Source organism: Balearica regulorum, chromosome 6 (genome assembly GCF_011004875.1).
Source record: "Balearica regulorum gibbericeps isolate bBalReg1 chromosome 6, bBalReg1.pri, whole genome shotgun sequence".
Lineage (NCBI taxonomy): Eukaryota > Metazoa > Chordata > Aves > Gruiformes > Gruidae > Balearica > Balearica regulorum.
Window position 1 is genome coordinate 18,693,563 of NC_046189.1, and position 11,868 is coordinate 18,705,430.

Genomic DNA, 11,868 nt, shown 5'->3' on the forward strand with positions numbered 1-11,868 from the left:
CGCGGGCGGCGGCGGCGGCGGCTCGGTCCCCGGCCGGGCATGATGCAAATGGTTATTTGCCTCCAACAGGTTGGATCCTGGCGGTACGTTTATAAAAACGAAGTCCAGGTTGGGAGGGGGGACGGGGGTGGGGGCGGCCGGCTTCAGATTAGTTTGCCGCAGCCCGGGGGGCTGCTCATAGGCTGCCGTCGAAACATGTGACCCTCCCGCTGCCCGCACTGCCCCTTTCGCCTCGCAGCCCCCCGGTCCGCACCGACGGCGCCCCCCCCCCCCCCCCGCCACTTCCCACCCCCGCCCCGCCGCTGCGCTCCCGCCCCGCCGCGGCCCCGGCGCTCGGGAGGGGTTGGGCGGGCGGTGGTGATGCCCCTCTGGGCCAGCCTCGCCCCCGTCGCTTTCATCCCCCCCCCTTCCTCCTGCCCGCGGCTTCAAAAGGGCCAGCGGAGGACCCTTGGTCCCTTGGTCCTCCGCTGGGCCTTTTGAAGCCGCGGGCAGGGGCCCTTTTTGAAGCCGCGGGCAGGGCTATGACCGAATCCCCGGCGAGACCTTCACCAGCTCAATGTTGTGTCTGCGGCGGGGGGAAAAACCCGGCACGGTCTTTGTATCCCATTCTCCCCACCTCCCTCCGCCTCGGCGATGTATGGAGGGGAAGGGCTTTGTTGTAGGAGAGGAAGGGTCCCCTGGCTCTACTGAGCTCTCGCTCCATGGGACACCCCCCCGAGCCCCCCAGATATTCCTACCAGCCAGGAAAAGGCACCGGGTCTGCGCTCAGCGCAAGATGTTAAACCTGGCACTCATTAGATGGGGCTTTTTTCCCCTTGCAGTGTCAGTTCATGTCGCGGTAAGGCAGCCTAGTGAAAACGCAGCGTTTGCTTATGCTGACGGCTGTTCTGGGGGTGACTTCCCAAGACTGTGACAAATCCTTCTGTCGTCTCTCTCGACTCCCCCGCTGAGTCGGGAGGGAAATTGCAGGACCGCGAAGAGCTGGAAGCGGAGAGAGCTCCGAAGACGATTCCCAGCCCCAGCCCCAGCCCCAGCCCCAGCCCCTGCCCCTCTGGGCCGGCTCCTGTCGCTCCGCGGCTGCGTAGTGCAGACACTTAACTCTCTCTGGGGCGCGGAAGGCAACAAGTTGCTGGGGAAGGCGGCAGCTCCGCGGGGGAGGGCAGGGAAACTCCGCTCCCACCGAAAAGCATCTAGCTGGGGCCGTGTTTACTGTCTCAACTGTGTCAGGCGCAGGAAAGAAGAGAGGCAGCCGCCGTGGAGGTGGAACTCGGTGGTGACACGATTTCGGGGCTGGGGGTGCCCGTGCTGAGCAGCCCGGGCAGGCGGTGGCGGGGCCGTCCCGCAGCCCTGCTTTGTAGCCGGTCTAATAATCTGCGGCAGTTTCTGGAAGCGGGGTGAGGAATGACGAACGGGTGCCAGTAATCACGGTAACAACCGGATGGCAAGCACGAGTTCACGTTCATTAGCTCTAACCACTTAGTTGCTATTAATCTTTCATAATCAGCTAAGAAGTGAGCCAGACGTGATTACGTGTTGCACTCGGTTATAAGCCGAATCAGTATTTACTTTCAGAACATGAAACCCTATATAATTAGGAGGACGGTTTGTGGAGGCACAAGTTTCTCATCCTTTTATGTCCCTGCACGCAGCTTTCTAGTGAAAACATTGCTAACACGCTGAAGTCCCGAGAAACGGGAGACTATTTCTCCGGACATCTTTCCGTTTGTATTCCCATCTCCCGTGGTGTATCCTCTTGCGGTAAATGCGGTGAAATTTTCTCTCCTGTCACGACATTTTAAATAAGGCCGTCGAAAGAAAATGAGTACCTAGAGCACAGGATTTCGGAGCTTTTTGACCTCCGTTACATCAAAACAAACCACGGTGCAGCAGCAGCGACGCCCGCAGAGGACCTGAGCCCTGCCGAGACCTCTGCTCCAGCGAGAGCCCCTCGGTGTCCCGGAAAACTGTGTCTTTGGGTGGGTTTATGACCAACAACTTCAATTCCATAATGACCCGTTTCGTGGAGGGTGTAGAAAACAGCACTGCCTTGCACGGCAGGATATTATGCACGCGAATAAAAATAATGAGCTCATGAGCCAAGGTCGGATCTCTGAGAGCATCCACCCAGTTTACAAGTGGCAGGACGAGTCCCGCACCCCCGGCCCCGGGGACCATGCTGCGGCCCCGTCCCGGAACAGCCCGCCGCCTCCCCTGCCCGGGGAGAACAGTCCCCATCGAGGCTTTGCTCCGCGGCAGGCAGGGCGATGTGCGGCGCTTGCCGGGCCTCTGCCTGCGGGACAGCCCTCTCCTCCCCCCGGCAGCGGCTCTGCGGGTGCCCAGCGCCCCGCGGAGCGGCCATGCATTTTCCATTGACGCATTGCACGGGAATCTGCATAGCACACGAGATAGACAGCATCGCTGCAGAAAGTGGCTGTGTTCTCTCCCCGAAAAAAAATAAATAACCTCCCCCCCCCCCCCCCCAATTATCTCATTTCCTCAAATACATTTGCCATGATTTAACAGTTAGGACTCCACTCAAGCTTTTAGCACAGGTTTTTAGTGTTTGCTCTCTGTCTTCTGCCTGGTCTCTCCCAGGAAAAACAACCCAGTTTTTTCATCACCTCCCTCGCCAGAATTTGCCGATGGTAACCGTGACTGTAGGAAGCTGCTTCTCCTGTTTGTGTTTACGGTAGGGGGGGGAAAAAAAAAAAAGTAAAAAGGTCATCGAGGACAAACGGACAAAGCAAACGAAGAGAAAACCAATCGATTTATATTTGCCCCAAACGTTCCCCAATGCCCACTGCGTTCCGTTGTTACCTTTTAACTTGCGTCGACTTTCAATAGCTAAACAGAAGCGCTTTCATTTTGCCTTACCCCTTTAAAAAAAAAACACAAAAAAAACCAAGCCAGTTATGATGATGAAAAGATTTAGCAGCAACGTGGGGAAAATTGTGAAACTATTTTTTTTCCTTCCAGATCTGTGCCACAGCTTCTAATCTCTTTATTTACCTCAGCCTTAACAAAAATCCACTCCGAATTGGAGAAAGTTTTCTCGGTACTCCCTGCGTGGCCTCGGTGCAGCGCTTACGGGCGGCTGAGCGCGGCTGGTGTTGAACTTGAGCCGTCGGGTCACGGGCTGGTGCTGGCCGCTCCCTGACTCCCGCTTCTGCTCTGACGCAGCGCGGGGACCTCGGGGACCCCGACCTGGGACAAGCTCTCCGACCTGCCGCAGCTGCGACCTAAAATGAAAGGCCGAGTCGCTTTTAGACCGGAGTAACGCTTTACCGTTTAAATTAAAATCTGTGTGCAAAGGCGGCCCCAGAAGACATCATGTAATAATTAACCGTGCAAAGCGAGCGAGATCTCAGCCCGGGTAGCGTGGGGAGGGACCGTGTTTCGGGGCTCGCGTGACTCGGGGACACGCTGGGTTCGTGTCCCCCGCCGCTCTCGAGTGACATTTCACGGGCCATCAGGACTGAACAGGCAGGCCGGCGCCCCGAGGCAGGCCCGTCACATGCACGGCGGCCTGGGGCGCAGGGGGCACTCGGGGCTGAGCGGCAGCGCGGTGCGTGCCCACACACGCGGGGCAGGGGCTGCCGGGCGGCCTCCCGTGGGCAGCGCCCGCGGCCCCGTCGCGCAGTGCGGCCGGAGAGCCGCCAGGTGGCGCCGCCGTGCCAGCCGCCGGCGCTGCCGCGGGCGCTGCGCGGGAGCTGCGCGGCCCCCCCCCCCCCCCCCCCCGCGCTCCGCGGGGTCCCTCGGGGCAGCCTCCGCTCCCCCGGCGCCCACCGGGACCGGCCCCGCGTCCCCGCACGCCCTGGGACCAGCGCGCCGCCGGCTGCTCCCACCCCGCGGGGCGCGTCCCGGAGACCTTGCTCTGCCGCGGATAGCCCCGCTGGCGCTGCGCGCCGCCCCGAGCTCCTGTTGGCAGCCTGCCCCACCGAGGAGGAGGAAACAGATATTCCTGTCCGTCTTCCCAGGCACTCTCTGACTGGTGAAAATCTGACCGGGATGTTGTTTGGCTGATTTAATACGAACTTCATTTCAATTAAGTTGCGTGACCTCTTTTTCCCGGGTAAGATTTAATAAACGAGCAGTGAAATATTCTTTGATGCCTCGAGTAATAACTTTCAAGGTAAAAATGAAAAGAAGTTTGGCCATAGGCCTAAGCAGCTATTTAAACTTACACGAACAACTGAGTAAACAGCGTCTAACAAAACCTCGCATATTTCAGCGGTCTCTGTAACTTCCTCCCCCTTTACCCACTAATGTCACTGTAATGCCGGAGGTTCTTTAGGCTCAGCTGTTGGTTTTGAAGAACTATAAAAATATGCCGAAAGGTTGTGTTGTTGTTTTTGAAAAAAAATATAAACATCGATGCAGTAAATGCATCTATTTTGCTGGGAATATAAATATCAGATGACTAGTTTATTAGTGGGTTGACAGTTTGGGGGTGAACTGATTAACTGCGTGGCAGGGAATGGTTTTGCTACCTCACATCTACTTAGTGGAAGATTATTAACGTCTTTTATGACATGTTATTTCCCTCGCATATGACTGTAGCTATATTTTAAGATACATTGTACATAACCTGAGGTATGAGTATTATTTAAAAGGTGCAAAATATAAAATAACACTAATAAAGATCATTCACAGCCGCACTTGCATGTAACATATTTTTCTCACGTCGGGGCTTTTCATATAGTCTTTTCCATCCGCTCTGAATAACATGAAAAGCGTTCCCTCCTTTTTAGTGGTGCAGTAACATTTCTGGAGTCTAAAGTTGTGCCGGCTTTGGTTGTGTGCGCACACGACTGCCTCGGAGATGTGGTATCTCGGCTGCGGTTTCCGAAAGAGCAGGGGGAAAGATGCTCGCCCTGTTACAGCCGGTAAGAAAACAGACGAGGGCGCCAAACGACAGCAATAAACCCGGCCGCAGGCTTCCGCTCCGCCTCCCGCCCCGCCGGGACCGGCTGTCGGGGCCGCCGGCTGCTGCGGAGCCGGTCGCGGCGGGGGAAGCGGGGTTCCGGGCCCCCGGCAGGGCTGCGTGCCCCCCGGGCGGTGCGGTGCTTCCTGCCGCCCCAGAAGCGTCCGCTCCGCCACGCTCAGTACGAGCCGAGCTGCGGCGTAGCAGCGGGGCCGCTCTCCGTACCGCCGGGAGGGCAGCGCAGAGCCCCCCGTGCCCGTCCCGGTCGGGGGCCCCGGGAGGATCGGCTGCGGGCTCTGCCCACCGCCCCGCGGTTTACGCCCCGCTCCGCTCGCCTTCGCACCGGCCCGCTCCGCCGCCGCGCCCGCGGGCAAGGAAAAGTTGGTATTTACTTTTGTCTGGTTTTGGGGCTGTAAAAGGCAGGGCACCACACTGCAGTCTAAATTCACATTTCAAAGGGCTGACATAAAACGCTCATTAATGGAAGGCTGGATTTTTGCAAACAACGCCTAGAATGTTTCCTAAATATTCGGTGGAATGTTTAGGGAGACTTTAACACGTTATTAAAAAAAAAAAAAAAGTGACAAGTATCCCATTTTCGAGCTATGAATCATGCGCAAGAGCACAAGAACTTAGGAGATGTGTGTGACTAACATTAGCAGGAACAGCTCTCCTCGCAAAAAATCAAACCCGCGTTTAATCACAGGAAACACCGGGGTGTTTCTCCGGGCGATGAAACTCAGATTCCCAGGGTCTAAATACTAGATGATGCGGGTGAGAAAAAATCACGGCGAGAATAAAGGTTGGGCAGCTATCGAAGCGCACTCCAGAGATGCTAACGACAAAGGATTTATCTTCGTTTAAATGGTTGCCATCAGCGTCATTATTACTAGCAAAGTTATCACTGAAGGGAGACTTCCCGACTGTCACGTCTGCGGAGCGCGGCAGCCCGTGTCCCCTGCAGCCCCGCGGCACCCGGCAAAGAGCGGAGGGATGAGCTAACTGAGCCACAGGTAACTTTGGAGAGAGGGTGCTAGAGGTGGTGTCTCTGCTAGCTCGAAGCCCGTAGGCAATAAACCCCCGTCACTTATTTCTTTTTTTTTTTTTTCTTATTCTTCTTTTTTTTTTTTTTTAAGTTTTAAATGAGTAGGCTTTATTGGCGGTGGGGAGGGAAAAAGCAGAGGGCTGGAGAGAAACCTGCCGGAAGGATGGAACGGCACGGCCGCGGAGCGTTTTAAATCACGAATGCATTTAATGTCATTCGGTTATTCCCCCCCCCCCCCCCATCATACCGTACTACAGCCAGTATTGTCCCAGAGGGGAGAAAAATCGCAGGCTAGCTTCATCGATAAGCAGGATTACAGAGAGTAAAAAGGACATCATATTTAAGGGCGCAACGAAGAAAAAAATATATTAGAATTATAATATATTCGATTATAATAAATATTTCAATTTCCAGGCGACTGCTGTAGGTGCACTCGAATCGGTGCGTGTCGGCAGCAGCGGTCTTATAAAGTCTGGGCATACGGTTCGTGCGTGTGAGGGGGTGCGTGGGGGTGTCAGTGTAAATTCCTAAATAAAAGTACTAATGTGATCTGGAAATGGGAGGGAAAAGTAAAGAGATAGCAGCGGCAGGAGGTTCTCGGTCCTCTGGTCCGATTCCAGCATTTCCTCGCGTTGTGATCTAAAATCCGCCTCAAAAATACTAATAAAGGAAAGCATTATCTAATATTTAGCATGTAGTTCTGTCCGAGGACAAATGAGAAAGAAGCTGCATCATTAGGACCTAAAAGGCAACAAAACAAAAATCAGAGCATAATGATGCACCTAAATGAAGGGGGAAATGTTGCACAGCTCATTTTATTAATCAGACTGTCAATTCCACCCCAGAGGCCAAACCCCAGAGCAATTCAAGCAAGATCTGATCAAGCTAAGGACAAGAGCTTTACTCCTCACTTCTTGTCTTTCTTTCTTTCCACCTGGATATATTTGTCTGCTCTGAAGCCGCCTTCATTATCCACTGACAGGAGCTTGTATTTATTTGCTTATAAACCTGTTACAATAAATGATTATTCGAACAGCGTCATTCGTACCTTAATGACGAGCACCACTTTTTGATGAATGACATTTCGGGCTAGAAAGGATGTATGGGTCATTTTGACCAGTCATTCCCTCGCTTTGGCATCCCACAATTTTTACGCCTCCCTCAAAAAGAGATAATAATATTTAGAGACACTTGCCGGGCTGAATGTGAATTAGCCCCTGCTGCAGCTCATCATTAGTACAGGACCAGCCCTGCAACTTTGACATTTTTTATAAAGCTGAGATGATGGAAAGAATAAGAAAAGAGATGATCCTGATGGAGAGAGGGCTGCACAGCCCTACAGCTGGCAAAAGGCTCTCGAATTTGTCAGACTCAGCTGGAAATGCAGTGCTGGAGGCCCTTGAAAATTCTCCGCACAGTGGTCGCCTCAGCCCGAGACTGACTGCCGCCTCCCTGCACAGCGCTATAGGGGACATCTCCGCCAAAGGCAAATTTGAAATAGACACTTTATTCAATCTTCAGCATCCGAGCAGTGAAAGCACCGTCTCCTCCGAAATCCCGCCGTCGGAAAGCAGGAAGAAAATCAGCCTTTATTCCGAAGTTGCTCAAGAGGCAGATATGAACAGTGATGTGGAGGTGGGCTGCTCCGCGCTCCGCTCCCCGGCCAGCCTGACTTCCTCCCAGCTGAAGGAAAACAGTAACAAAGGTAACTCTTCCTTTATCATCTCCATCTGAGCCCCGCGCTTTGCCAACCGGCTTTAAAACCCAAAGCAACCCCACCGCCACCGCCAAAGTTGCTAGCGTCCGTACCGGCGCTCTCTCTTCTGCGAAGACAGAGCTCCCGGCTGTGAAATGTTATTGCGATTACTGCGCTATCCCGATAGCCGAGACATGCTGCCCAGGCAGATCCTGTGCGGGTGCGTGCGTGTGTGTGTGCATGCCCAAATCCATTGGTGTGTAGATATAGATCCAGAATATATGTGGGCACAAGTAGCCACTCACCCATACTGAGGGACAGCTTTCTCCTTATTTTTCCTCGCGCTCTTGGAGCTCTCGGCGTCTCTCGAGCTGTATATATGTGTATATACGTACACAGATTAAACGAGAGAGAGAGAGAAAGGAGTGCGAGGAAACTGTCCATATTTGTCTGTGTGTGTCCTTCTCTGTGTACATGCAACGTGCCGCCCTGTGTCCACATCGGGGTAATTGGGCATTGTTCACTTTTCCTCTGCGTGTAACAGGGGGTTTGAAACAGCCTCGTCTCCTTCCCGCTCTGCGGAGGGTGTTGATGGACGGTGGTTGTTATTATTGCTGTAATTGGGGAGGGGGAGCCAGGTGAGCGGTGGATTTCCTAGGGGCCACAGTGCAAGCCTTTTTCCTCAAAGGTGCCAGAGAAAGGAAGGGATCCTCGACGTAACGCTCGAGGAAAAAAAAAAAATAATAATAACGTGGCTTTTACGGCGGCTGTTATTTGGTACGTCTCAAACGAAAACGAGAACCGCAGGCGCCGGGGAAAAGGCTAGCGCCGAGCCCGGGCCCCTCGCAGCCTGGCGGAGCCGCACCGAGCCCCGGCCCGTGCCCTGGCCCGCTCTCCCCGGGGCTCGGCTGCCCTGCGATCACCAAACCTGCCCCGTTTACTGAGAATAACGCAGTTACGAAGTACTAAAAAACCCCAACGGCCCAATCCCGCAAAATCCAACTTTATCGATTCTATCAGCAGCAGCGATTTGTAAGGATGACAGCTGGCCTTTAAGGACGGGCGGGCAGGGCCCGGCCCGACCCGGCCGGGCAGGTTGGGGGGCCGCCCCGCCGCTCGCTCTCACCCCCTTCCGCTCGCCCCGCAGGCTACGCGGAGAGCAGCCCGGCTCCCAGCACCCCCGCCGCCGCCGCCGCCGCCCCCACCGCCGGCATCGGCAGCCTGCACAGCAGCGGCGCGCTGGGCGGCTCGGCGGCGGGGGGCGACCAGGTGCGGCGGTACCGCACCGCCTTCACCCGGGAGCAGATCGCCCGCCTGGAGAAGGAGTTTTACCGCGAGAACTACGTGTCGCGGCCGCGGCGCTGCGAGCTGGCCGCCGCCCTCAACCTCCCCGAGACCACCATCAAGGTACGCCGCCGCTCCCCGCGCCCCGCCGAGCCGCCGCGGCCCCGCTGCAGTCCCGCGGTGGCCGGTTCCCTCGGGCCGGCTTCTCTCTTGGGTTGAACGACTCGCCGGGCCCTTGGCTGTGGTCGTGCCTTTTGCTCGTTTGCTTCTCCGCACCAAAACCTCCTCATTTGCCTTAAAATTATTATTATTATTACTATTATTATTATTATTATTATTTTCCTCGTCATTTTTTTATGGCGTTAGCATATTTCCTAAAGAGAAGAGGGAAGAGAAAATAAATGCAGCTATTAAACACGGGGAGGGGATGAGCGCATCAATACCGTAAAGTCATAGTCCTGCGCGGGGGGGGGAACTCGAAGGGAAAACGTTTATTCAGATCGAAGGGTTCGCCCCCGGGCCGAGGGGGACGGTGCCCACCGCTCCCCTCGGGCAAGGTCATAGGCGATTGCTCCGGGCAGGAGAGGGGTCGCCTACGAGCCGGGCGGCCGAGCCGTAGCCGCGGGCCGCGCCGCAACGGCGATGGGGGTGGGTGGGTGCCCGCCGGTGCCGGCGGCGGGAGCGGGTGCGGCGGGGCGCGGAGCGGCGCGGAGCGGAGCTAAGGCCGCGCTGTTCTTGTCTCCCCGCGCAGGTGTGGTTCCAGAACCGGCGGATGAAGGACAAGCGGCAGCGCCTGGCCATGTCCTGGCCCCACCCGGCCGACCCCAGCTTCTACACCTACATGATGACCCACGCCGCGGCCACGGGCAGCTTGCCCTACCCCTTCCACTCCCACGTCCCGCTCCACTACTACCCGCACGTCGGGGTCACCGCCGCCGCCGCCGCCGCCGCCGCCTCGGGGGCCGCCGCCGCGCCCTTCGCCACCTCCATCCGCCCGCTGGACACCTTCCGCGCCCTCTCGCACCCCTACTCCCGCCCGGAGCTGCTCTGCAGCTTCCGACACCCCGGCCTCTACCAGGCGCCGGCCGCCGCCGCCGCCGGCCTCAACAGCAGCGCGGCCGCCTCGGCGGCCGCGGCGGCGGCGGCAGCGGCGGCGGCGGCGGCGGGGTCGGGGCCGCCGGGGGGCTCGGCGCCCTGCTCCTGCCTCAGCTGCCACAGCAGCCAGACGGCGGCGGCGGCGGCGGCGGCGGCCTCGGCGCTGGGCTCGCGGGGCGCCGCCGCCGCCGACTTCCCGTGCACGGCGGCGGGGCAGCGCTCCGAGAGCGGCTTCCTGCCCTACTCGGCCGCCGTGCTCAGCAAGGCCGCCGTCGCCTCGCCGGACCAGCGGGAGGAGGCGCCGCTCACCAGATAACTACCGCGGCCCGGGCCCGGGGGCGGGGGGCGTTTTGTAGGGGGGGGGTCGGGGGGGGGGGGCCGGGTCGAGGGGCGCGCCTGGGCTCGGCCAAAAAGTTCCGTCTATTTTTCTATTGCTGACCGCCCCGCCGCGGAGGGACGCGGGGCCCAGCGGGGAGGGCGCTCCGCGGCTTTTGCGCCCCCCGCGGAGGCGGCCCCGCGGTGCGCGCTGCCGGGAGCTGCCTGGCGCCGGGCTCCGCGGGGCTGCGAGCGGCCGGGCCGGCGGGGACAGGGAGGGGGAGCCGGCGGAAGGGAATGTGTTTCTGGCTTTTTTTTCTTCTTCTTTTTTTTTTTTTTTTTCTCTTCTCGTTTTAATTATTATTATTATTAATTTCGGTTTGAGTCCGACTCAATGGGAAATGTCTCGCGTATTTGTGTACGAGAAGCGGTAGCTAACGAGGCTGCCGCGGCCGGGCCAGTAACGGGAAGGGACGTGTGAGATTGACAGGATGGGGAGAGGCATTTTTTAAGCTCACGCTTTCTAACTACCATAATCCACGCTATCTGGGAAATACTTGAATCTCTCTAGGTGTAGGCTGTTGTCCTGAAGCATTTACCTTCCAGACATCTTTCTAAATTTATTTTTTTTCTTCGCGTCTTTCTCTCCTTTCGGTAAAACGGCTCTTGGATTTATTTCTCACGCATCTCTATCGCGTCTTTGCCTCTGAAAAGCCACCACTGGGTAACTGAGACCTGCAATACCAAACCACTGCTACTGGAGGGACTTCCTTGAACTTGAAGAAAGGCACATCAAAAACCACCAGTGTTACTGCCATGTCAATTTTGATGCTAATAATGTGCAGATTATGACGAAAATTGCCAATCATGTTCTCTGATGGACCTCCTTTGAATGTGGAATTGGAAAAAAGTTCCCCGCACAGAGACCTGCTGTCAAGTACTAACAACCCGCTAAGGGAAGTCATTAGAAGAGACAGATAAGAGACTTGGTACATAAAACATTGTTCTTGGTGCATAGAATGTATGTTATTTAATGTTATCTCTGTTACCTGAAGTGATTTCGCACAAGAAAGCCACTTTCTTATCATCTCAATTGCCAATTTTCATTTTGGTAACTTGGACGCCCCGGGTAGACTTTTCTCTGTTAAGTTGATATTCCACCAATGTGAAGAGCCTCATTAAATCAAACCCAGATATTTCCATAATGCTCCCTACAGAGCCACTTCACTCTTCACATAATGAGATTTTTCTGAAGAGTTGAAGCCCTCATCTAACTTGCTATTGCTTGTTTAGGCCCTGTGTGAATGTGAATACACACACACACACGTATACTCTCACAAAAAAAAAAAAGAAAAAAAGAAAAAAAATTCTCTATTATATATTTCGAGTAAGTGTCCTGAAATACTTCTATTTTTAAGACACTGGATTTTTTCATATTCTAATAATGAACTTTCAGGAAATGATTTTAAAGGCTATGCTGTTTTGTTCAGTGAACATAAATCGTAGAGG

At 55.7% G+C, this 11,868-nt stretch overlaps 1 protein-coding gene across 1 annotated transcript; it reads left to right on the forward strand.

The window, feature by feature from the left end:
* The first annotated feature begins 7,250 nt into the window (after positions 1-7,250).
* On the forward strand, positions 7,251-10,370 carry EVX2 (even-skipped homeobox 2). Its single transcript, XM_075755753.1, has 3 exons — positions 7,251-7,674; positions 8,813-9,072; positions 9,701-10,370. The coding sequence occupies exons 1-3, from the start codon at positions 7,251-7,253 to the stop codon at positions 10,358-10,360; spliced, it is 1,344 nt and encodes a 447-aa protein (XP_075611868.1). The 3' UTR covers positions 10,361-10,370.
* Positions 10,371-11,868: the final 1,498 nt, after the last annotated feature.

Bases quoted from the DNA above. Each gene is read 5' to 3' on its own strand.
- EVX2 (XM_075755753.1), top strand. From the start codon at position 7,251: ATGATGGAAAGAATAAGAAAAGAGATGATCCTGATGGAGAGAGGGCTG. The intron at 7,675-8,812 runs GTAACTCTTCCT...CTCGCCCCGCAG, and splicing joins GAAGGAAAACAGTAACAAAG to GCTACGCGGAGAGCAGCCCG. The intron at 9,073-9,700 runs GTACGCCGCCGC...CTCCCCGCGCAG, and splicing joins TCCCCGAGACCACCATCAAG to GTGTGGTTCCAGAACCGGCG.